Source organism: Notolabrus celidotus, chromosome 4 (assembly GCF_009762535.1).
Source record: "Notolabrus celidotus isolate fNotCel1 chromosome 4, fNotCel1.pri, whole genome shotgun sequence".
Lineage (NCBI taxonomy): Eukaryota > Metazoa > Chordata > Actinopteri > Labriformes > Labridae > Notolabrus > Notolabrus celidotus.
The window spans coordinates 36,961,696-36,985,015 of record NC_048275.1 but is presented as its reverse complement, the minus strand read 5'-3'; the positions used below and the strand labels follow the sequence as shown (position 1 = coordinate 36,985,015).

The window sequence follows — 23,320 nt, the reverse complement described above, 5'->3', positions numbered from 1 at the left end:
TCTTCTTATTGCCGTCTTGCAGAATTCCCAGAGCTTTGGCTTTAGACAGGTAGTCCATATGAAGCTTTCTGAGACATTTCTGGATTGACTTTAGTTTTGTTTGTAGAAAGAAACTGTGATTAATTTCTTTGCTATAAATAACACAATTTAAGATGGAAGCTTTGGGCCATAAATAAATGGACCTTGGGCCGCAATTGACCCCCGGGCCGTACTTTGGACACCCCTGTCTTAGATGATGTGAAGGGTTAGGAACAGAGGGGTTCATTTTGGAATCTGACCTCATCCCATTTCTACGCACTGCACCTTTAATCTATCTTGATTAATTAACCTGTACACGGTTCCAATCTTGACAGTACACTCATCAGCCTGAGAACATGGTGTGTGATGTTCTGTATTTCTTTCTCTGACTGAATAGCAAAATTCATAATGAAGTTACAGAATAATCAAACATGTCATATATATATATGAAATAATCAACAGAGAGGACGTGAACGTGGAATAATCCCTTCTTTTATTGATGTCTGCATTCATACTCGTGGACAGAAGGTTTACAGGAACACACTCAGACCTGTCTCACTCTCACTAACAACCTAACATCATCCATGTGCAAAAATAAGTCGTGGAGCTTCACATACTTCAGAGATTGTTTATGATATTTTGTGACGATGAATACCTGAATGAATCTAGCTACTTACGCCAATAAGAAGTACGCTCATGTTTGTCTTTGTTCTCTGTAGGTACGAACACAGTGACAGAACAACGGTTGTATCTTTGCCTCCTTCTTGACCTCTGATCAGAAACTCAGACTCTGTGTGTGAAGCCAAAACAATCAATGATTAAATTACAACTCTGCATGGAGAATGAACTAGAAGTCAACACAGCGGCCCTTCCTCTCCCAGTCTCCGTAGCGGGTTGGCTCCGGGCCCCGGGGACCGCCCTTCTCCTTGGTGGCGGGGTTCACATCATCAGGGTACTCTAGAGGAGGACAACAGCAGAATAACTTTAGTTAAGACCATCTCTTTGAAACATTCAGTCTGAAAAACACACAGAGACGGTCTGTTAGATCCACCGGGAGTCAACTCTGTGTTCTAATATTAACAAAGACCCAACAAAGGCAGGATCAGATCCAGTCCCATCTCACAGACAGGACTCAGTCTGATCTCATCTTAATCCACCATGAGCAGAGCCGTGTTGGAGAGAGGGATAGAGGGAGATGGAGAGATAGAGGGAGCAATGATAGTGATGAGATGAGTAGTAGTAGCTGTTGCTGCTGAAGTCTAGCACATCTGTATCAGCTGGAGTCTGGAACGTCCACAGCAGGACGTCTACAGCAGCTCAGAGGAACCTACGAGACAAGGTAGCTCAGGGACTCCAGAAAGGTCTATAAGATAAGATCCAGTCCCTTCTTACAGACAGGACTCAGTCTGATCTCATCTTAATCCACCATAAAAGGAGCACTTTGCAGCATTTAGCAAGTTACAGTGGCAAGGACTGTAAAGGGCAGAAACCTCCAGCAGGACCAGACTCATGTTAGACACACATCTGCTGAGACCGTGTGGTGAAAATGAAACTTCTTTCAATTCAGGAGGGATATATGACCAACATGAGTATCATGCAAAACATACAGAAAAGCAAGCAGACATGAAGTCTGTGAATTGTTGTTCAGATGGTCTTTCTTATATTTGTCCATCACACTTTGTTGCATATTTTTCTCTTATTGTCTCATGAAGTGGATCTCATGGCGTCCTCTCTCCTCAGCTGACCTTGTTATCACTTGAATTTAATCTATTATGGGAAAGCCTCTTGAGATGCAGAATCTCATTTTCAAAGGGGTCCCACTAAGGACTGTTTCTCCTCTGCCATGGTGGAGGATATTATCATTTCCTAATTGCAGCTGGAGGAGACAAGAAAATCACTGCTGTGTTCTAGTGACGAGGATCTCAAGCAGAAGCACTGCTCGATAGTCTCTGCTAACTATTCGCTAATTATTCGAATAGTTCCCCGCCCCCTGCAGACGTGAGAGAGGGAGACCCATTTACTGACTGTGCACAGTTGTTATATATTTTTAGATATGACACACGTATGGATACAATCTAGATATTCTACTTTTATCTGTAAAGTTTGAACTTCACCTCAGATGATACTGCGATTGTGGCATGTATCTGGAATGGACAGGAATCTGAATACAGGGATCTGACAAAAGCCTTCAGTGACTGGAGTCACAAAAACTGCCTCCTACTGAACTCCTCAAAGACAAAGGAAATGATAGATTTCTAAAGATCCAGGCTCTGCCATCAGCTAGTTAACATTCGAGGGGTGGACATCGAGGTGGTGCCAACCTACAAATATCTAGGTGTACAGTCATGGCCAAAAGTTTTGAGAATGACACAAATATTACATTTTCACAAAGTCTGCTGCTTCAGGGTTTTTAGGTGTTTTTGTCAGATGTTTCTATGGTATAATGAAATACAATTAGAAGTATTTCATAAGTATCAAAAGCTTTTATTGAGAATTACACAGAATTCATGCAATAAGTCAATATTTGCAGTGTTGACCCTTCTTTTTCAAGACCTCTGCAATTCTCCCTGGCATGCTGTCAATCAACTTCTGGACCAAATCCTGACTGATGGCAGTCCATTCTTGCATAATCAATGCTTGGAGTTTGTCAGAATTTGTGGGTTTTTGATTGTCCACCCGCCTCTTGAGGATTGACCACAAGTTCTCAATGGGATTAAGATCTGGGGAGTTTCCTGGCCAAGGGCCCAAAATCTTAATGTTTTGTTCCCCGAGCCATTTTGTTATGACTTTTGCTTTATGGCAAGGTGCTCCATCATGCTGGAAAAGGCATTCTTCATCACCAAACTGCCCTTGGATGGTTGGGAGAAGTTGCTCTGGGAGGACGTTCTGGTACCATTCTTTATTCATGGCTGTGTTTTTAGGCAAGATTGTGAGAGAGCCCACTCCCTTGACCGAAAAGCAACCCCACACATGAATGGTCTCAGGATGCTTCACTGTTGGCAAGAGACAGGACTGATGGTAGCACTCACCTCGTCTTCTCCGAACAAGCCTTCCTCCAGATGCCCCAAACAATCGGAAAGGGGATTCATCAGAGAAAATGACTTTACCCCAGTCCTCAGCAGTCCAGTCCCTGTACCTTCTGCAGAATATCAGTCTGTCCCTGATGTTTTTATGGAGAGAAGTGGCTTCTTTGCTGCCCTCCTTGACACCAGGCCTTCCTCCAAAAGTCTTCGCCTCACTGTGCGTGCAGATGCACTCACACCTGCCTGCTGCCATTCCTGAGCAAGCTCTGCACTGGTGGTGGCCCGATCCCGCAGCTGTAACACCTTCAGGAGACGGTCCTGGCGCTTGCTGGACTTTCTTGGGCGCCCTGGAGCCTGTTTGGCAACAATTGAACCTCTCTCCTTGAAGTTCTTAATAATTGGATAGACGGTTGACTGAGGTGCAATCTTACTCGCTGCTATAAACTTCCCTGTTAGGCCCTTTTTGTGCAATGCAATGATGGCTGCACGTGTTTCCTTGCAGGTAACCATGGCTAACAGATGAGGAACAATGGTGTCATGCACCATCTTCCTTTTAAAGTGTCCAGTCACTCAATCATGACAGATAAATCGCCAGCCTTGTCCTCATCAACACCCACACCTGTGTTAATGTGTGTGACACCTGTGTGTCATTGAAATGATGTTAGCTGCTCCTTTTGTGGCAGGGCTGAAATGCAGTGGAAATGTGTTTTTGGTGATAAAGTTCATTTTCAAGGCAAAGAGGGACTTTGCAATTAATTGCAGTTGAGCTGATCACTCCTCATAACATTCTGGAGTATATGCAAAATGCCATTATAAAAACTGAAACAGCAGACTTTGTGAAAATTAATAGTTGTGTCATTCTCAAAACTTTTGGCCATGACTGTACACCTGGACAACAAGTTGGACTGGTCCCTTAACACAGATGCACTCTACAGGAGGGGCGGAGCCACCTCTTTTTCTTAAGGAGGCTCAGATCCTTAGACATCTGCAGAAAGATGCTGCTTTTATCAGTCTGTGGTGGACAGTGTGTTATTCTATGCTGCAGTCTGCTGGGGAAACAGTATAAAACACAAGGATGTGAGGCAACCTGACAAACTTGTGAAAAGAGCTGGCAGTGTGATTGGAACCAGGTTGGACTTACTGGGGGCTGTGGTGGAGAGATGCAAACAGAAGAAGCTAGAGGCCATTCTAAATTACACAGATCATCCACTTCACAACTTCTTTGTGGACCAGAGAAACAGCAGCAGTGGACGGCTCATCTCTCTGCGCTGCAGGACTGAGAGATACAGAAAATCATTCATCCCTGCAGCCATTAGGCTTCAGAACTCTCTAGCCAATGGGAGATGAGCTGATAGACACCTGAATTTCTCTTCGGGGATTAATAAAGTACATTCTATTCTATTCTACTTTTCGTTTATTTCTCGTAGAAGTTCCTCCAGAACTCTTCAGAGTTGCTGAAGTCTCTTACTGTTATGGAAGGCAGGCCAGTTTTTTGGTATAGAACACAGTGATGTGTCTTTAGCTGTCTCTGTAAATGAATCATAGTGCTGCATTCAGAGGTTTGCGAGTTGTGCTTGCACCCCTTCCGTAAATAACATCCCTATAATCCAGCACAGAGAGGAAACCGCTTCAATGATTCTTCTCCTGGTGAACGAGAGGAAGCAGGATTTATTTCTAAAAGAAAGCCTAGCTGTTGTCTTTTGGTTAAAGATTGTCCATGTGTGTTTTAAAGGTGAGTTTTTTAACTACCCAGATCCTAAGGTATTTATAATGATGCACTCTCAATTGTTGTATTATCTGCAGTTTGAATGTCAAGATTTTTAATGTCTCATCAGGAGGAACAAAGCGGAGGAGGAACTGAGAAAGATCTTAAAGGTCTGTGATGATTTTCTGAATGTCACTTTAATGACATCTCCAGCCTGAGTATATCTTGACTTGCACAGCAGGCTGTGGTTGTCATATTTTGCAGCACACCTGTCCCTCCCTCTGTGTGATGATCCTCTGTGTGATGATCCTCTGTGTGATGCTCATACTCACTCTCCAGGACGTCTTTCTGCTTCTCCTCTGGGTTGTCAAACCGACCCTGCGGGGTTTTGGCTTTCTTCAGCGGCTCCTTGTCCTTTGCTGTGCTGCTGGCTGACCGGGAACACCCTGTAACCACAAGAACAAGGAGGCTTTCAGAGTAACACTGGATCTGTCTGTGAGTCTGCAGACAGTGCACATGAAGGAAACAGTGATGCGTTCAGGGCCTGACATGAAGACCTTCAGCTCTGATTTAACCTAGCTTCACTTGAATGACTGTCAGAGTTTAAATTAGAGCTAAAGAGACATATCTCATGTAGTCTGGGCATAGCATGGACTAACTCAGCACACACACACACACTGTCCTGTAAACACACTGACCTGACAACACACACTGCAGAGCTCGGCCATTGAACACAACACGTCTGCTGGTTGAAGCACAAAGCTGCAGGAGAGACATGATGATCATAAAACACAGAAACAACCTGAAGCCCTCCTTATACACCGAGCCCAGAGGTGCTCTGAACACTTACACAACTGTTATGTTTGTCGCACTTTAATGACGTCAATGTCATCATCACAAGGCGACGCAGAATCACAAACTATTGCAATGACCATGTAGCGCCAGTAGGGGGAGAGAGAGTCCTGGATATCAGAGAGAACAACACTTTTTAAAGCCTCAGAGCACAAATTTAACATCTCTGTAAGGTATCTATTACGAACATTATTTAAATTTGAATTCGTCCTATTTTATTTTATTTTATTTTATTTATCTTATTTTTAAATTATTTTAATTTAAAACATTTTTTTTTAAATTTATTTGAGTCGATTTTATTTTTATTTTTGAAGTATTTCACGTCAGAATCAGAAATACTTTATTTATCCCGTGGGGGGTATTCAGTTACTATACAACGCTCTTATACAGTATGAAAGAAAGTCAAATAATAAAAGAAAGAAGGAATAAAATAAGATATAAATACAAATGAGATCAAATAAAATAAAATAGAATAATAACGTATACAGAAGCGCAGAATAGTTCACATTCCTCTGTCTTTATTCTCTATTCTCTATTTGGATCCCCATTAGCTTCCAGAGTGTGGTTGCTAGTCTTCCTGGGGTCCACACAACAAAACAAAAATAAGAAAAACAATTATTTAAAATCACACAGTATCCATAAAACACAAATGCTAGAGCAGCCAATTATAAAAATCAAAAATGAAAATGAGAAATAGATGAAGTATCTGAGCAAATAAATGATGGGTAGCATTAATCAACAAAAAAATGGAAACAAAAACAATATTGTCACAAACACGTGGCACCAAAAATTTACAAAATAAAACGTTTCAAAACAGTGATAACATAACAACGTCTATCAGAAATTCATCAGCATTTGTTTGAGTGACTTTATAAAATACATTTTGTTTTTGATCTCATGTTGGTGGGGAGCAGAATCCAGGTAGAGGAACCTAAAAAAGTAACAGATCTCATCATACAGTTAGTTCTAGGACTTGGTGTTAACAGATAACCAGTACTCACATGACATGTCATATAAGCGACTTTGAGTACTTAGAAAAGCGCTATATAAATTCTACAAATAATAATAATAATAATAATAATTATTATTATTACTATTAGTATTAGTATTATTGTATACCTGTGATTAAAACCAGAATATTTTAGTCTATCACAAAAGAATTGTGGTGTGTTATTCCATAAAATAGTTTTAGTCTTGTATCATTTTATCTGTTGCTGTTGTTTTCTGTCTCTGTTCTTTTCTGATGTCCTTTGAGCTGCATTGAATGTTTGAAAGGTGACATATAAATAAAGATGAGTTGAGTTGAGTTATTTTTAATTTCTGTTTGTTAGAAGTGGAAACTATTGAACCATTCATTTTTTACTAAGTTGCTTTCGTCTGATGATTACAGCTGGTTATGTTTAAAAGTTGATGAAATACCCTAATATACAAGCAACAACATAATCCATCGTACGGACAATTTAAATACAAATATTCTAAATTCAGGTTATCATGACGCCTAATTATTTGGGGTAAATATCAAATTTAAACCTGTGAGTGGTGGAGCTGTAAAAAATGTTCTAATATCTCTTTTGTCATGTTTTGCTCTCTTATCTTTTTACTTGAATGTTGTTTTCTTCTTTCTGTTTTCTCTTCGTAACTGTAAGTAACTTAATTACTCCTCCATTGATGTCCATCTAATTCTAGTTTCTGTATCTGTAATGTTTCCTTATCTTGTTCTTTAAATCTCTTCACGTACAATAAAAAAGGACACATTTAACAAAGACAGAGCAGATTAAGATAAAACAATATGACACGATGATAAAAGTACAAATTAAGCCAAAAGTAGGGATGGAAATAAAAATGTAAGACATAAAAATAAAATTTAAATACAAAAAAAAAAGAATGTGGAAGTTCTATTTCATTCTCTGTCTGGTGTCAAACTAAAAGAAAGACCTAATAAGCATTTGGAGAGGCAAAGATTGTTATGAGAATAAATCAATTTCAAAGCATCTATAAATAGAATAATTCTAAATACCCTTTAAAAATAAAATAGGAAATGTCGGAAATGTTTAGTGAGCATTATCAAACAGAAATCCCAATTGTCTGACCCTGATTATAATACCAAATTCATACTACAATAAATCAGAGTTAGCATAATGTGAAAATCATCCTATATAAACTAGATGTAATACAAGAGAAGAAACAGTGTTATGTTTCTTTCTGGTTTACAGATTGTATCAAAGATCAATGTCCAGTTTCAAAAAAAAAATCCTTATACTGACAGATATAATTCCAGATTAAGAACACTCTACACACTGTGTTGAACAGGGTCTGATATTTGAAATAATAATACAACCTTCTTCACTACCATACAACCACTTCATTAGTGATTTCATGAGACAGAGTCACCTTACATTTTCTCTGGATCCCCTGGACTCCTCAAAAGGTGATTGTTATCTTTATCTTGTGTGCACACACTATTTTCTTGTGCAAACATGATATTAACTTGTTCACACAAGAGGCATTGAAGTGCTGGTCTAATGAGCTTTTATGGGCAGACGAAGAGATAGAAAGAGATATGATAGAAGTGAGTACCTATATTTTTAGACAAAAACACTACTTGAAAATGAAAGGCTATCAGCAAAGGGTTATGTATATAACTTTATGCCATGTCATCAAAAACTGAGCAGATCATTTAGATTCCACCTCTTTTAAAACCTGAGGGAGTAACCCTTATTACAGCTCACTGTTACAGCATACAGGTGGCATACTCTAAAGAATAAACACTGGGTAGACTAAACACTTGGAGAAGTGACACACAGGAAGATATGATGAGGCTAATTGGGGTGAAGATTGTTTTAAAGTGTAAAATCAGACAAAAATACAAGCTTTCATAAACTTTAATATACATGGCCGATGAGAACGTTTTCTCCTGTCAGACTTGGTCATGTGTCTGCTCATGTTACAGACGTCTGTCGTTCAGTGAGAAAGGTACTCTTCTCCAGTGCTGTCCATGAAAATGTCCCAAAACTCAAACTTCTTGGAGGGACGTAATAGAGTTTGAGTTTCTGGGATTTGTTTTGACCTTCCGAGTCGTGTGCACCTTTCTTTGGAAATAACTTTCTAACCATGCTTCTCTCTGCTTGCTTACTCTCTTCCTCCTTATGTTTCTTTTTCGATATTCTCAGTTTGCTCTCGGGAGAGAGGCTGCTCCAGCATCATCACTTTGCTCTTCTGACTGCAGTCAGATGAATCCTATTGTGGGGTGGACTGAACCATTTCAGGATTAAAGTAGAGGTGAGAGGAACAATCAGAAAGATGCTCCACTTTTCAAAGAGTTGAAAATCACATCCTTTTATATAGCCATTGTTATTTTACTCATGCCCTGGTAGTGAGTCCCACTTTTCCCCCAGCTACGACCAAGTGCCAACCTCCAACTCTAAGAAATGAAGGATACACTGAACAGCAAACAACTGCAGTTCCTTGAGAGTCCACTTGAGGCTGCCTCCAGAAGCCAAAGATCTCCATAAACACCCATTAGAATACATATTTTACAGCAGAAATAAACACGTTTAAGTTCAAATATATATTTTTAATAACACATCCATTTTGAAGATATAAAAAGGATTTAAAAAACAAGAGAGTGATGCATGTATTTACACTACAAGTCAAAAGTTTGGAAACACCTTCTCATTCAAGGGTTTGTATTTATTGTAATGATTGTAAACACTGTAGATTAATACTGAAGACATCAAAACTATGAAAGAACATATATGGAATTATTGAATGAACCAAAAAGTGTTAAACAAAGCAGAATCTGTTTTATATTTTAGATTCTGTAAAGTAGCCCCCTTTTTCCTTCATGACAGCTTTGCACACTCTTGGTATTCTCTCAGTCTGCTTCATGAAGTGGTCTCCTTGAATGGTTTCTAATGAACATGAGCCTTGTCAAGAGTTCATTTGTAGAATGACTTGCCTTCTTAATGTGTTTGAGACCATCAGTTGTGTTGTTCAGAGGTAGGGTTAGTACACAATGGATAGCCCTGTTTGACTACTGTTGTAATCCAGATTATGGTAAAACCAGATTATTTCATAGTTTTGATGTCTTCAGTATTAATCTATAATGTTGAAAATCATTAAAATAAATAAAAACCACTGAATAAGAAGGTGTGTCCAAACTTTTGACTGGTAGTGTATATACTGTGGTTAGGGTCGTGACAGGCTTCAAAACCATTCTTCCTAAAGCAAAGGGTGACGTCACTGAGACTACGTCCAGGCAATGACAGCTGAAGTCAAGGTAGCCTAGCTTAAATTTAAGAAGCAGGTGAAGACAGCTGGTGCTGCTCAGTCCAAAGCTCAAGATATAGCTACTGACAACTTTGAAGCTCTCTGATGATCAAATATCTGTTTTATTTAACGTGTAACACATACCTATACATATTATAACAGAGGTCTAGGGCCTCTACATTTGGGCTGAATAGAGCTGGCAAACACTATGGTAGAATGACTCCAGTAAAAGAATCATGGAGGCTGAGATTCCTGTTCACCCATAGGAAAATAAATCTAGAGAGGAGATCTCAAAAGTGTTTCTTTTATGTCTCCTAGACAACAATGAGATCTGTTTGAAAGCAAAATGAGACTATAGCTTATGTCTCCTGTTTCTCATTCTTGCCTCCAGAAAAAAATTTGTAAAAAGTCTCAGCTTAGTCTCCCTTTCAGTTCAAAAGGAGATCTCGTCAAAATCTGAAATGATTCTCAGGTATTTCTCAAGTGATGTGACTCCTTTTGAGCTCAGGTGGAGAAATCAGGGAGCTCTCTCAATTGTCTCAATCAAACCTCATCCCTTTGTTTTTGTCAGACTGAGTTTTTGTGTCTCAAGTTGAGCTCAGATGGAGCAAAGAAAGAGCCTGAGCTCATCTTTTCATGAACATTTATAGTGCCCTGCAAAATTAAGATTTCAATGTAATTGTACACAAACTTACAATTCTCATTAAAACATTTGAACCACTTCAGATCAGCTATTTAGATGTCAAACGATCTCTTCTTTGACTTCACAATATGGTCATTCCTTTACAAGTCTGTTTGGAACAAAACAACTTCACAAAGATTTAGTGGATTTGAGAGAAACTGCTAAAGATAGAGATTTCATACCAGGTATGACAGATTATTTATTTAAAATATGGGCCACAAAGGTGCTGACCAGATTTAGCCAGATTATTACAATTAAAGGGGAGGATTTGTTTAGCCGCTGGCAGCCTAGCGGTCTAAGCGCCCCACATACAGAGGCTACAGTCCTCATCCCAGGGGTCGCCGGTTTGATTCTGGGCCGGTTGACCATTTCCTGCATGTCTTCCCCCGCTCACTACTCCCCACATTTCCTGTCTCTCTTCAGCCTGTCAAATAAAGGCAAAAAGGCCAAAAACATAATTTAAAAAAGAGAAGAAAATGAGCCATTAATGAGATCTCTCATTTAAGTCTCAGATAAGACTCATGTCATGGTCTCAACTATTTCTCCTAGTGAATTTTAGGAGAAACCAATGAGAAACAAATGAGAACAATTTGAAACTTGAATGAGGCTGAAGTGAGAATCTCAATTTTGTCTCCAGAGACTTAGAAGAGAAAGCTTTGAGCAGTAACATTTTCCTTTGGGCAGGTACTCTAATCTGAGAAGAATATGGAATCTACTGGGAGATACAAATAAACAATTTATAACATTTTACAATGAGGAATGAGGTAGCTCATAGGCAAAGTAGAAAGACTGCACACATAAATATACGGTCAATAAAACAATAGCAAAGCATCTCAACAGAACAACAATGATGGAAAATGGAACCGTTATAATCATTAAAACATACAGAAATTATGATGCTTATATCTGACAATGACACACATCTTTCCTCAAGTGAATTACAGCCTGCAGCTCATCAGCTATGGACGTACTGAGAGCCTCACAGACTGAGACTAACAAACAAATATTGTGACATTAACAGATTCCAACCTTCTCAAGGTAAAGATGCTAATAAAGGACATACAATGGGCTTTCCTTCACATATAACACAACCTGATAATGGTGGACTGTTCAAGAACCTGGTCCCCACAAAGTTTAAAACTTGAGCTAAGGGACAGGTTACTACACAGACATGAAGTGACCATGCTCAGGGTAGATACCGTCCTGACTGACAACCAGCATGTGTGTGTGGCTGAAAGGACCTTCGCTCTCTGTTGATTCTGATGATTGTAAAGGAAAGGAGTGTTTTCATCCTTTGCAGTTTTAAAAGCACTGAGTGAGTGTTTAAAGGCATCTGCAGCTTCTCAGTGAGAAATGATTCATGGAGCTCTCACAGGACATGAAGCTTTACTGAAAACTAAAAACTGAAGGACATCTCTGATATACTTTTTCTTTGTGTCTGCGACAAATTAAAATAATAGAGCAATTAGAGTTGTCATGTTTTTTTAAGAGCTGTAGCTAACTTCATTTTCCCCATCAGAGTGAAGTTTTGAGTTTGAAATAGAACTGCAGGCTGTTATTTTTGTACGGCTGTTTTTTAAATGTCCACACACCTTCGTCCATTTAGTGCACAAACACACTGAGGCCCAAAGAACAGAGGTTTCTCTTCTGGATTTTTCTCATCTTGCGTTATCTTTATCAGCTCTGGACTCCACCTCTCTGCGCTGGTTTCCCTCCCTGGGGGAAATCCTGCTGGATGTGTGAGAGGAACTCCAGGAGGTTTCTGTGCTGCTCACCTTCAGCAACTCAGCGCAGAAGCTTCCAGGAGGACGGGGAAATTCTCCTTTACATTCCTCTTCCACCTTTTAGAGAGGGGTTCTGGAGAGCATCACATCACACACTAAAAACACACACACACACACACACACACACACACACACACACACACACACACACACACACACACACACACACACACACACACACACACACACACACACACACACACTGTCTGACAGCGTGCTCAGCATTCACTGCAGACTCAAATTCACATCAAAATACACAGATTTTTGTACAGACTGAGAAAACACATGAACTATTTGCAAGGAGTGTTAGTGTGAAAAATAATTTAAACATAGAAGTTAAAAAAAACACAAGAATCCAGTTCCTAATTCAGATTCAGAGTTAGAGAGTTAGTTAAGATAGAGGACAGTGATATCAAATGCTTAAATAGAAAATTATTATGCCAAAATTAATAAAATAAAACAGAGAAATATCAGAAAAATAAAACAAAAAATAAACTAAGGTACAATAAGACCGAATACAATCAAATAAATAAAAATGATGCTTAAACAATGCTCATAGTGTTAATAATGCAGTCCAGGGTAAAAGGTAATGACTCCAAGTTAAATGCCAGATTAAAAAGTTAAGTCTGAAGTTTACTTTTAAAATAGCTTAGTCAGCAGCTCTGGAGTGTGATGACCCCTAAAAACACAAATGTCCTCCCCCTCTTGTTTATGTTAATCACATTAAAACATTATTACACATAACATCATTTCATTGTCTGGATTATAGAAACAAAACCTTTGATTTTACACCTTGGGGATTCAGTTTTACCCTGAAATTCAAAACAACAACAAAAGTAAAGATTTCATGCTGCCACAGCTGTACTGTCTGGAAGATGTTTAAGCTTTTAATAAAGTAGATTTAGATCTTAATGAAAATATGTATTGAACAACCTAACCCTCTGGATGTCTGTGGTGCTGAGACTCTTCACTGATGACTTGATGACTTTCTTTCTTTCACAGGATTGATTTCAAACTTTCCCTTTCATGTCTTCACAATTTAACCAGGCACCATCTTACTTGGCTGATCTTTTCCATGTTTAAACTCCAGCTTTAGAACTGAGGTCAACCAACCAGCTGCTCCTGGATGTGCTGAAAACTCTTCTTAAAACCCGGGGTGATCGAGCTTTGCAATAGCTGCCCCTAATCTCTGGAACAGCTTATCACTTCAGATACGATCTGCCCGACTATTGAATGTTTTAAATCATTGTTGAAGACCCACCTCTTTTCTTTGGCTCTCTCCTAAAGATGTGATCATTGATATATGATTTTACTTGATTTGACTATCTTATATAATGTATTGTGTAGTTTATTGTTGTCTTTGCGTACTTTTTACCTTGTAAAGCACTTTGGCAAATACTGGTTGTTTTAAATGTGCTGTATGAATAAAGTTGACTTGACTTCAGGCTTAGATTAGTTGTCTTGTGGCGTCTCAAGCTTGTGTGAATGTTGCTTCACGTCTGCTCAACAGAAGAAAGGAGTGTGACGACATTACAACAGTTTAAGCCTGTCTGCACTGACTTCATGATTTTAAATTGTATTTTGTTTCTCAGGCTTTGAAATGGATTGGCACCTTCCTGTCTGATCTGTTGCACTATCACACTCAACTTACCAGCTGCTCTTAGAAGTCCTGAGACCCAGACTTAAGAACAGAGAGGACTGAGAATTTGTGCTCCTATCCAGGGTCTGCTCAGTCACTTACCTCTTCTTGATGGCCTTTAGTTCAAGTTGACCCTGTCTCTCCTCATCTATTTTACATCGTCTTTAATGATTACGCTGTTAACGGTTTCATCTCAGCTCTTATTTCTCTTTGTTTAACATTTGATTCAGCATTCATGATCATGTATGTGGATGCTCTGAGTCTCTCACTGGGATGTTATCTTCATTTAATCGTCCACCTTGCTACATAAAATCTGATAATTGGTGAAATAGTGGAAAGACAACAAATTAAACATTGAAATTGAATTTGTTTTATTGTTATACGAAAAAGATCTGCTCATTTTAAGTTTGATTCCATTTCAACAGGAACATGTTATCGTTGTGTTCATCAGCTCTTCTTTGAACAACACTCTGTAAACGTTGGTGAACCAGGAGACCAGGTCTTGACTTCAAAGTCAAATGTTGTCCCATTCCTGCCTGATAGAGGATTACAGCCTCTCAAAAGTTCAGGGTCTCCTTTATCATATTTTATGTTTTCAATGGGGGATGAGTCAGGACTGCAGGCAGGCCGGTTCAGCACCTGGACTCTTCTACTACAGAGCCATGCTGTTGTAATATGTGCAGAATGTGGTTTGGCGTTGTCTTGTTGAAATCTGTAAGGTCTTCCTGAAGACGTCATTGTCTGGATGGCAGCATATGTTACTCCTAAACCTGTATATATTGTTCAGCATTAATGAAGCCTTCACAGATGTGGAAGCTCCCCATGCCATGGACTCTTATGATCCCCATACCATCAGGGACGCTGGCTTTGAACTGTGAGCTGATAACAAGCCTGGTGGTCCCTCTCCTCTTTAGAGCGGAGGACACAGCGTCCATTATTTCCAAAAAGAATGTCAGATTTTGATTCATCAGACCACAGGACAGTTTTCCACTTCCCCTCAGTCCATCTTAAACGGGCTCAGGTCCAGAAAAGTCTCTGGCTTTCTGGATCATGTTTATAAATGGTTTCTTCTTTGCATGGTTCAGTTTTAACATCAATGTTAACTTTAAAACCTGTCGAAACTCCACTTACCATGTCACTCCACTTAAAAGTTATGCAGAGTCAATGCAGGGACCTACTTAAAGACGAGATTTCAAAGCTGGTTGAAGAACAAAAGAAGAATCCACATGCATCAATGCTTAATCTGAAAGTAGCTCAGTGCTGTCTGCTTTGTCCAAAGTGTTTCTCCTTCAATTCAGTCTCTCATAATAGTAATAACCTAGACTGGCATCTCGTCCCTGACTCTGCCTCCCCTTTCTTCTAACATCTAGCTACAGACTCCTCTTCTTGTGTGTTGGGGGGTGGGGACTGCTAGGATCCAGGTGCTAGAGTATCAGTGTTGTCACTACCTGGAGCTTGCACGTATAGAGCCTGGGTCCATTGAATGTGGCAGTACTGTATGGGTTGGATTATTAAATTGGGGTGTTCTGTTGGTGGATATGATGGACAGTGGGAGCTGGCGTGGAGGGGGGTTACTCTGGGACTCCAGAGTTAACTGTTGAGCCTCTCCGAGGTGTTGTGGGCCTAACTAAAGGAAACATCAGTGAAGGGAGGAGCCCACTTGATCCACTTGATAACCCCAGTAATGTGCTGGCTCTCGCTCCCCTTCTGTCCTTTCTATCTCAGGCCTTGGGGGACATCAGGAGCCATGGGGTAGGCTACTAAATGAATCAGTAAAGGGTGTAGTGGGGTGGGTTTCTTCACTGAGTGCTCATCCTTTCTTTCAGCACAAGTATCTTGTATTGACCTCAAATTCTCATCGCTCACTGTAAACATGTTACCTATTGACTTATTTTTAAGACAGTAATTATGTCCTCATAGTTTTCTTTCCAGAAGTGACCTTGAAAACTTCTCTAAACTAAAGAATTAGGCTGAAACAGGAACTGTAGATGGATAACGAGTTGGCTGGTCTGCATTGTCTACCCATAGACTACATCACTGGCATGTCCTTGTTTCTAAGACGATTCTTAACTTGCTTCCCTCGTATTTATGCAACTTTATTCATTCAAAAAAGACTGGAAGCTTCAGTCTCCGCTCTGTGACCCAGTCACAACACTTGTTTTTTCTTTCGGTCCCCAGAGTGCGTCTTGAAATGGATAAAAAGAGTTTTAGATAGGCTGCTCCTGCAGCCTGGAACCTGCTGCAGGAGAACCTGGGTTTAAGAGGGCCTGTCTCTTTAAATGTCTTTAAAGCAGACTGAAGGCTCTTGAGTTAGATGCATCAGCTTGTAGATGATAACTTTTGTTCTGAAATTCATGATATGTTGTCATGTTTTAGAATTCTGTGTTGTTGGAACTTTGTTGGAACGTGCTGCTGCTGATCTTGGCCAGGACACACTTGTAAAAGAGATTCTGAACATCAATGTGGTTTTCCTGGTTAAATCAAATTAAATACAAATAAATAAAAAATAAAAATAACATTTTTTGCCCTAAAGTTTTCATTAAATGAAAGAAAAGATTTGTGGTGTTAATGTGCAAACCAGGTCGAAACGATTTTTCCAAAATGTACAAATTAAAAGTTACACATGGTTTGAAAATGTGCAAAACATTCACATTTACTTTAAACCACAAAGTCTGCAGAGAAAATATGAACTCAGTGTCCAAAATGTTTTATTGTCATCACTGTGGAGAGAAATAGATGATGTGACTGATGTGAAATCCTCCTGTAACGCACGCTCTCTCTCTCTCTCTCTCTCTCTCTCTCTCTCTCTCTCTCTCTCTCTCAATTATCACTGGTGGCAGCAGGCATTTATACGACTCTGTTATTGACTGAACAACAACATGACTGCGCAGCTCCCTCACACTCTGAGGTGTTTTCTACAGTCTGTTCTTCACACACACACACACACACACACACACACACACACACACACACACACACACACACACAACCAAAGTACAGTTTGTGAATGTATACAGAGACAGAAAATGAGAGTCAAAGAACAGTGACTCGTGGTTGCTGTGGTCAAAAGTGGTCGTTGTTTAATGCAGCTGCAAAGTGCAATTCAATAAACTCTTATTGTATAATAATGGTGGAATAGACAAATACCCGCAGTGAGTGTAAGTCATCACGTGAGGTCCTTTCAGCTGATGTGAGTCTGTAAAGGTGCTGATAGAAGTGCTGGGTGGACATTATTACAGAGTAAAAAGTCTTCTTGTAAACACAGACAGACAAAGTAATGCAGACATGAACACACGTTTCTTTTTATCCAACATCAAATATGAAAATATGCTGTTTATGAAACATTAAGTCCTTTACAGGTAAATATAGTACAACACCTCAGTGACGTCACACCGTCCTGCTCCTCTCGTGGGCTCTGTGTCAATGGAGCTCACTGTCATCACGACCCCCCCTCAAATACTCCCAGAACATCAGTCTGCTCTCTGGAGGGCTGGAGCGTGGATTCAGTCCAGACCCGTGAAGAATCCGGATGAGGAGCGGACCCCCGTCACGTGCTGAGGGGGCCTGGAGCATGGTTTCTGGTCTGTCAGTCTGACAGAGGAGCAGGCAGACGACCTGCGAACACAGACCCATACAAAAGTGTCCTGCACCGGGGCCTCTCGGAGGACTCGTGTCCCCGTCTCTGTCTCTGACCCCGGCACGCACGCCCCGCAGGAGGCCGGGTGCTGGCTCTACTCGCAGGCCGACACGCTGCTGATCTTGGCGGTGTTCTCGGTCCAGGGCTGCAGGTTCTGCAGGGCGTACAGAGAGCTGTTCTGCAGACACAGCGGGTCCGGGGTGACGGGCTGGTTGATGGTCTTCTGGAAGGCCTCCTGCTGCAGCTGCATGAGGATCCGGTTGGCCTGCTGCCGCTCCGCCTCGCGCTCCTCCGCCGTCTGCCGTCTGCAACAGCGACGAGACAACAGGACACATTCGCTTTTACATCCAACCGAGACGACAGTAAAAGACCCTAACCCGCTACACACACACATATATATATATATATATATATATATATATATATATATATATATATATATATATATATATATATATATATATATATATATTATGGTGAAACACGTTTTCTCCTGCATGGTGAAATATGTAGGGTAGAGGCTATTTTACATCCTAACACATACAATAAAAGTGTAGTCTGTCCCTGAACATCCTGCAAACCAACACAAGTGGACAGCTGTAACAAAATATTACTCATGCAGGACGGAGCGCTACCACAGGTCCTTCATCCCACCTGCAATCAGACTGTTTAACACCAGCACTGCTGTGTCCCGTTAATCAGCTGTTCTCATCTTTCATTCCACTACATGGAAGTTACTATGTGACTTGGCACATTCACAAATAACTACTGTATCCATCTGAATCACACTGTTCTTCATACTGTGTATGTTTGTTTTAATAACCTGGAACAATTTTTATCGTGCAATAACTTACCTTATCTATTTATCAGATAGAAGTGTACATAGTGTGTATATATCTGTGATAGTTGCCATATTTTATTTTATTTTATTTTATTTTATTTTATTTTACCTTTGTCATTGCTATTATTATTTTTTATTATATTCTTAACTATGTAAGTACATTGTTTTATTCCCCTGTCCCGTGTTGTAAGCTGCTGTAACAAAAGAATTTCCCCCAATGGGGGATCAAATAAAGTATATCTTATCTTATGCTGGATGTACTGTGGATCAGCCTGAGAATGGAGGCCGTGATTTAAACCAGGAAAGATCACCTTAATAACACGAAGAAAAAAATTATGGCATTTTAAATTTATTTTTTCCTGACGGTGAATGGTTTATAAATTTGATTATTTGCAGGTAAAATAGTTAAAACTCTATTTGTCCCTCAAAATGCAGCAGACCTGTTTATGCGCAATTGAGAGACGAGAGACGGCTGATTAAAGTAAACAGATTTTAATTTGTCAATTTTCTTCACTCTGCTTTTTAAATTTGTATTATAATTATTTTATTATTATTATTATCATTATCATTATCATTATTATTATTATTATTATTATCTTTCCATAATGATAATAACAATAATATTAACAGTAAAAATAACAACAATAATAATAATATTTTCACATATTAATTCAAAATATTTCAAAACAACAGGGAACCTGAAAATAATTACATTATTTATACTGTTTCTAATAGACTAAACATTTAATGTGCAACAATCATTCACTGAAAGATAGCCTCCGTTTACAGAGTAAATAAACAGGCCTAGATGTTTTTGTTGGATACCCATCTCTTCTCTTTGGCCTTCACCAGATGAGGACCTTAATATCCCGACTGATTTTTACTTGACTTTACTTTTATATAATTATCTTGTGTTGTTTATTGTTGTCTTAATGTACTTTTAACCTCTTACCTTGTAAAGCACCAACACGGGTTGTTTTTAAATGCGCTATATAAATAAAGTTGAATTGACTTGACTACATAAATCAAGTGAATAAAAGTCGGCCTATGTATTTATGCTACACACCCAGATATCTATAATGAAGTGGATGAGTACATCTCATTATTAAAAAACGAGGCATCTGACCCCATGTGTCATCCATGAACCAAATTTATTTTCAATAATTATTTTACAAAAACAGGTCAATAAATATCCTTTTGTATTTAATTTATTGTTCTATTTTCACCTATTTCCTCCCTCACAGTATGTGTTTCATAAAGCTTTCTCAGTCTGTCAGTGCATTTTGAAACAGTGGGATTATGAGCTTCGACAAATCCACGCAGAGAGAGTCTCCAAATACCTGAGCACGAAGCGCTCGTGTCTTTATGTGGTGTGACCAGTCTGCACGTTTAAAGCTGCTCACTGAGGGGACACAGCTTCTGTTTGTTAATGTTCAGTGAAATAATTATGATAGAGAAATTAAAGCATCAGTCAGTAAACATATTCTACATTTTGCGGCCTCGTGAAGCCTCTTTAACCACCGTGGGTTCCCTGAGAGCCCGTTTACAGAGTGCAGGACCCCTTTGTGGGAGAATCAACACCTGCACTGTTATGAGAATAAAAATGTATTTTTACAGATTTATAAACGTTTTCTTTTCACCTCCACTTGGTGCGTCTGTTCTGGAACCAGGTCTTGACCTGTGCGTCGGTCATCTTCAGGGCTTTGGCGAGGGCCGCGCGCTCAGCAGACGCCAGGTATTTCTGTCTGTGGAAACGTTTCTCCAGCTCACAGATCTGCAGCCGCGTGAACGACGTCCGGGGCTTCTTCTTCTTCGGAGGGGTCCGGTTCTGGTACGGATGACCTACACGACGCGTCACAGTCAGAGGTGAGAGGGACACTGGACAGGACGGGAGAGGAGAGGAGGGGAGGACAGGACGGGAGAGGAGAGGAAAGGAGAGGACAGTAAAGTCAGGAACAGTCAAAGCAGCCGGACAGGAAGTGAGGGAGAGCGCGCTGACAGAGCAAAATGAGAGTCCACATGTCATCTCTAATGACCAGATATAAAATTATACAGGGTCTGAATGTTTCCAGAATGATGTCCTTACACTCTGTTGAGTTAAACACCAAATATAAAACACCTTAAGTGCGCGCTTGGGTGTGTTTGAGTAGTCTTATTTTAATAATATTACAGTGAAAGAGTTCAGGAGAACATGACCTGCTGTGAAGTTAAATGCATGTTGTGTTTATTAAATTCCCTGGAACATATTCATAGATGTGTTGTATTTTTTATATTCAATTCCAAATAAACGGAGGCCATACATTTAGAAACACATAATGTTGTTTCATGTCTTTATTTTAAAAAATCAAGAACAAAAAACCTCGGAGAGCTTGATGTAAAGGTGAAATGTGTATTAAATAATGATGACTTCACTGCGTATTAACAGGAGGTCAGTGAGGCCTTCAGTGACAGATACAGAGAGTAAATAAAGTGAACACCATGGAGGCTTTGGATGTTCTCTCAGAAGCAGGGAGACATTTGAAGAGCGTACAGGGAGCTAAAGCGACAGTCATGTGAGGTGCAGCAGGTAAAAACAGAGGAGAGAGGGAGACTGCAGCAAGGACAGCTTCAGAGGAAAGATCACACTGCTCTACTTCATCACACTCACAGATTCCACACGTTGAATAAAAGCTCAGAGAAACAACTTAAAGATCAGAATTATCAAAGTGAATTTATTCAGGATTTTAATTTCTCATTCTTATATTTATGTATCTATTGATTTTTACATGGGAACTTGAGGACGCGTCGTGACTGTAGACAGGTTTCAGGTGATGAAACTGTACACACTGGTTTTACAGCTGTAAATATTACAGAGCATCATATCAACAGCCCGTTCACCGTGCTGCAGGCCACACTCTCATATTCACTGCGTTACTACAGGACTGCAGAGCAGCTGTGTCAGGCTGTGACTGCATAACTCCACCTCAACATTCACAGGTGCTCTATGCAGTTTTACCTTTAGTGAAATAAAGTTTCTCATAATACACTGACACTGAAAAAGATGCGTGTTAATCTGGGTTATATAAACATGAATGTAAAGGTAAAACAGGCTTTAATGTAAATGTTATATTTTATTTTTCTATTCTTTTAGAAGACACTTGTACTTTTGTATGAATTTGATAAACTTAAATTTAGTTTTTTTTAACCATGTGTTACAAAATATGACATAAATGAACACTGAACCTCACACACATAAATCCGGTTTATTGGCAGCTGATTTCTTACATTGTTAAAACCTGTTTTCTCCTTCAAACTTATTTCTAATTTTCAGCAAGTAAAAAAACGTATGAGGCAAAATAGTTTTTCTTTTCGACACATTTTTTATTTAATTTAATCTCATTAAGATTCCAAACACACACATGTGTTGCTGCTTCCTTATCAGTCTCTCAGATTTCTAAATAGAAATAGTTTTCAGCTCAGGAGAGAAATCAGTCTTCAGAGCCAGAAAAAAGGAAGCCTAGCAAGACTTTCACCACGAGGCCAGCTTCCTCTGATATTCACACATCCTGCGCGTCATTATTCAATGATTGAATGACAAAGAGAAGCTCTGTCTGCATTAATCTATAGAGTCTAAAAACTACTCTTTACTGTTTTTCAGGAGTTTTCTTTCAGGTATCCGTCAAGTTCAAGATATCACTGATTGCATGATTCAAAACACCAATCTGCACTCACTGAAGTCATTTCATATATTATCTTTCATTCAAAAATATAATAAACATATAATATCATTAGATCAGTGTCAGCTCTGTTAAATCAGGCCTCTCGCCTCTAACAGGCCGGTAACACTGGGATCCTGCAGGCAGACTGTAACCTACCTGTGAACCGGTCTTTGGTGTAGCGCCGGTTGCTCTCCATCCACGGGAACGTGATCGAGCCCAGGTTGTTGATGCTCGCGCTGCCCGGATGTCCAGAGGAGTTCCCGCAGCTCAAAGGTCGGTGTGCGGGCACGCGGATGACCCCGGCGGGGTTCATGTTAGTCCCGTTCGCGTTCATCCCCATGTTCATGTGATACGCCCCGCCGAGGGAGGCCATCCCGCACGAGCTGCTGGTGCCGTTATATCCGGTGTTCCCGCACGCGAAGCCTGAGTTCACGCTGCTCGCGCTGCCATTATAGGCCGCATGTCCGTAGTCCGGCTCGTGCATCCTCATGCCCAGCATGCAGCTCTGCTCCACGTTACTGAGGATCTGATCGATGCCGAAGCTGATGGGCTCCACTTGCGTGTGATGCTGCAAGTGCGCCCCCAGAATCCCGATATGATCCATGGCCTCCGCGCGCCCTGCGCTCCGGGGCGAGGAACACAGGTCGCTCCACGCGCCGCTCCCCGGACTCTTCCGTCTGGGCTGCTCGCGCTTCAGCTCCGTTCGTTATCTACGACCGCACGTGTGTGCGTCACTCTGTGCGAGCGTGCAGGAGTGCGAGGGTGGACTGCTGGCCTGTACCCACCCCCCTGTGCTGCGCGAGGACATCAATCAAACTGCCAAATAGACAGCGCGAGATTAAGAAGCAATTTTAGGCCACGAAACTCGATTGGTTAAAATCAGTGTGAGCTCCACGGAGGCTTCATGACGCACTTCATAAAACACTGATTAACAGCTGGACCGGATCAATAACACTGCTATACAAGGTTTATACACTCTTTTCTCTTTCTCTCTTCTTCCTCAGTCTCTCTCTCTCCCTCTTTTTTTCACACACGCTTACACACGCTCATGCACACACACAATTACGCACAAAGGCTCCCTGGCACACTCATTAAAAGCTTTGGTTCAGCACGCTGGATAAAAAAAAACGATTTAAGTTTTCTTTTTTTCCCCATCTATCTATCTATCTATC

The 23,320-nt window shown here is 40.2% G+C and overlaps 2 protein-coding genes across 3 annotated transcripts; both read right to left on the bottom strand.

Annotated features, from left to right (window-relative positions):
• Nucleotides 1-488: 488 nt before the first annotated feature.
• sdhaf4 (succinate dehydrogenase complex assembly factor 4) lies at nucleotides 489-5,659 on the bottom strand. The gene is made up of 4 exons (XM_034681860.1): nucleotides 5,597-5,659; nucleotides 5,445-5,508; nucleotides 5,079-5,192; nucleotides 489-975 (listed from the first exon to the last, which is right to left on the bottom strand). Exons 1-4 carry the CDS (start codon nucleotides 5,639-5,641, stop codon nucleotides 866-868), a joined length of 333 nt encoding a protein of 110 aa, XP_034537751.1. The 5' UTR covers nucleotides 5,642-5,659; the 3' UTR covers nucleotides 489-865.
• An 11,371-nt stretch (nucleotides 5,660-17,030) lies between these two features.
• tlx1 (T cell leukemia homeobox 1) lies at nucleotides 17,031-22,903 on the bottom strand. 2 transcript variants are annotated; one of them, XM_034682138.1, is made up of 3 exons: nucleotides 22,305-22,903; nucleotides 20,091-20,328; nucleotides 17,031-17,914 (listed from the first exon to the last, which is right to left on the bottom strand). In XM_034682138.1, exons 1-3 carry the CDS (start codon nucleotides 22,750-22,752, stop codon nucleotides 17,704-17,706), a joined length of 897 nt encoding a protein of 298 aa, XP_034538029.1. In that variant the 5' UTR covers nucleotides 22,753-22,903; the 3' UTR covers nucleotides 17,031-17,703. The 2 variants fall into 2 exon arrangements, with proteins under 2 accessions (XP_034538029.1, XP_034538030.1); XM_034682139.1 differs by having other exon boundaries at nucleotides 20,091-20,292.
• Between the last annotated feature and the right edge of the window lie 417 nt (nucleotides 22,904-23,320).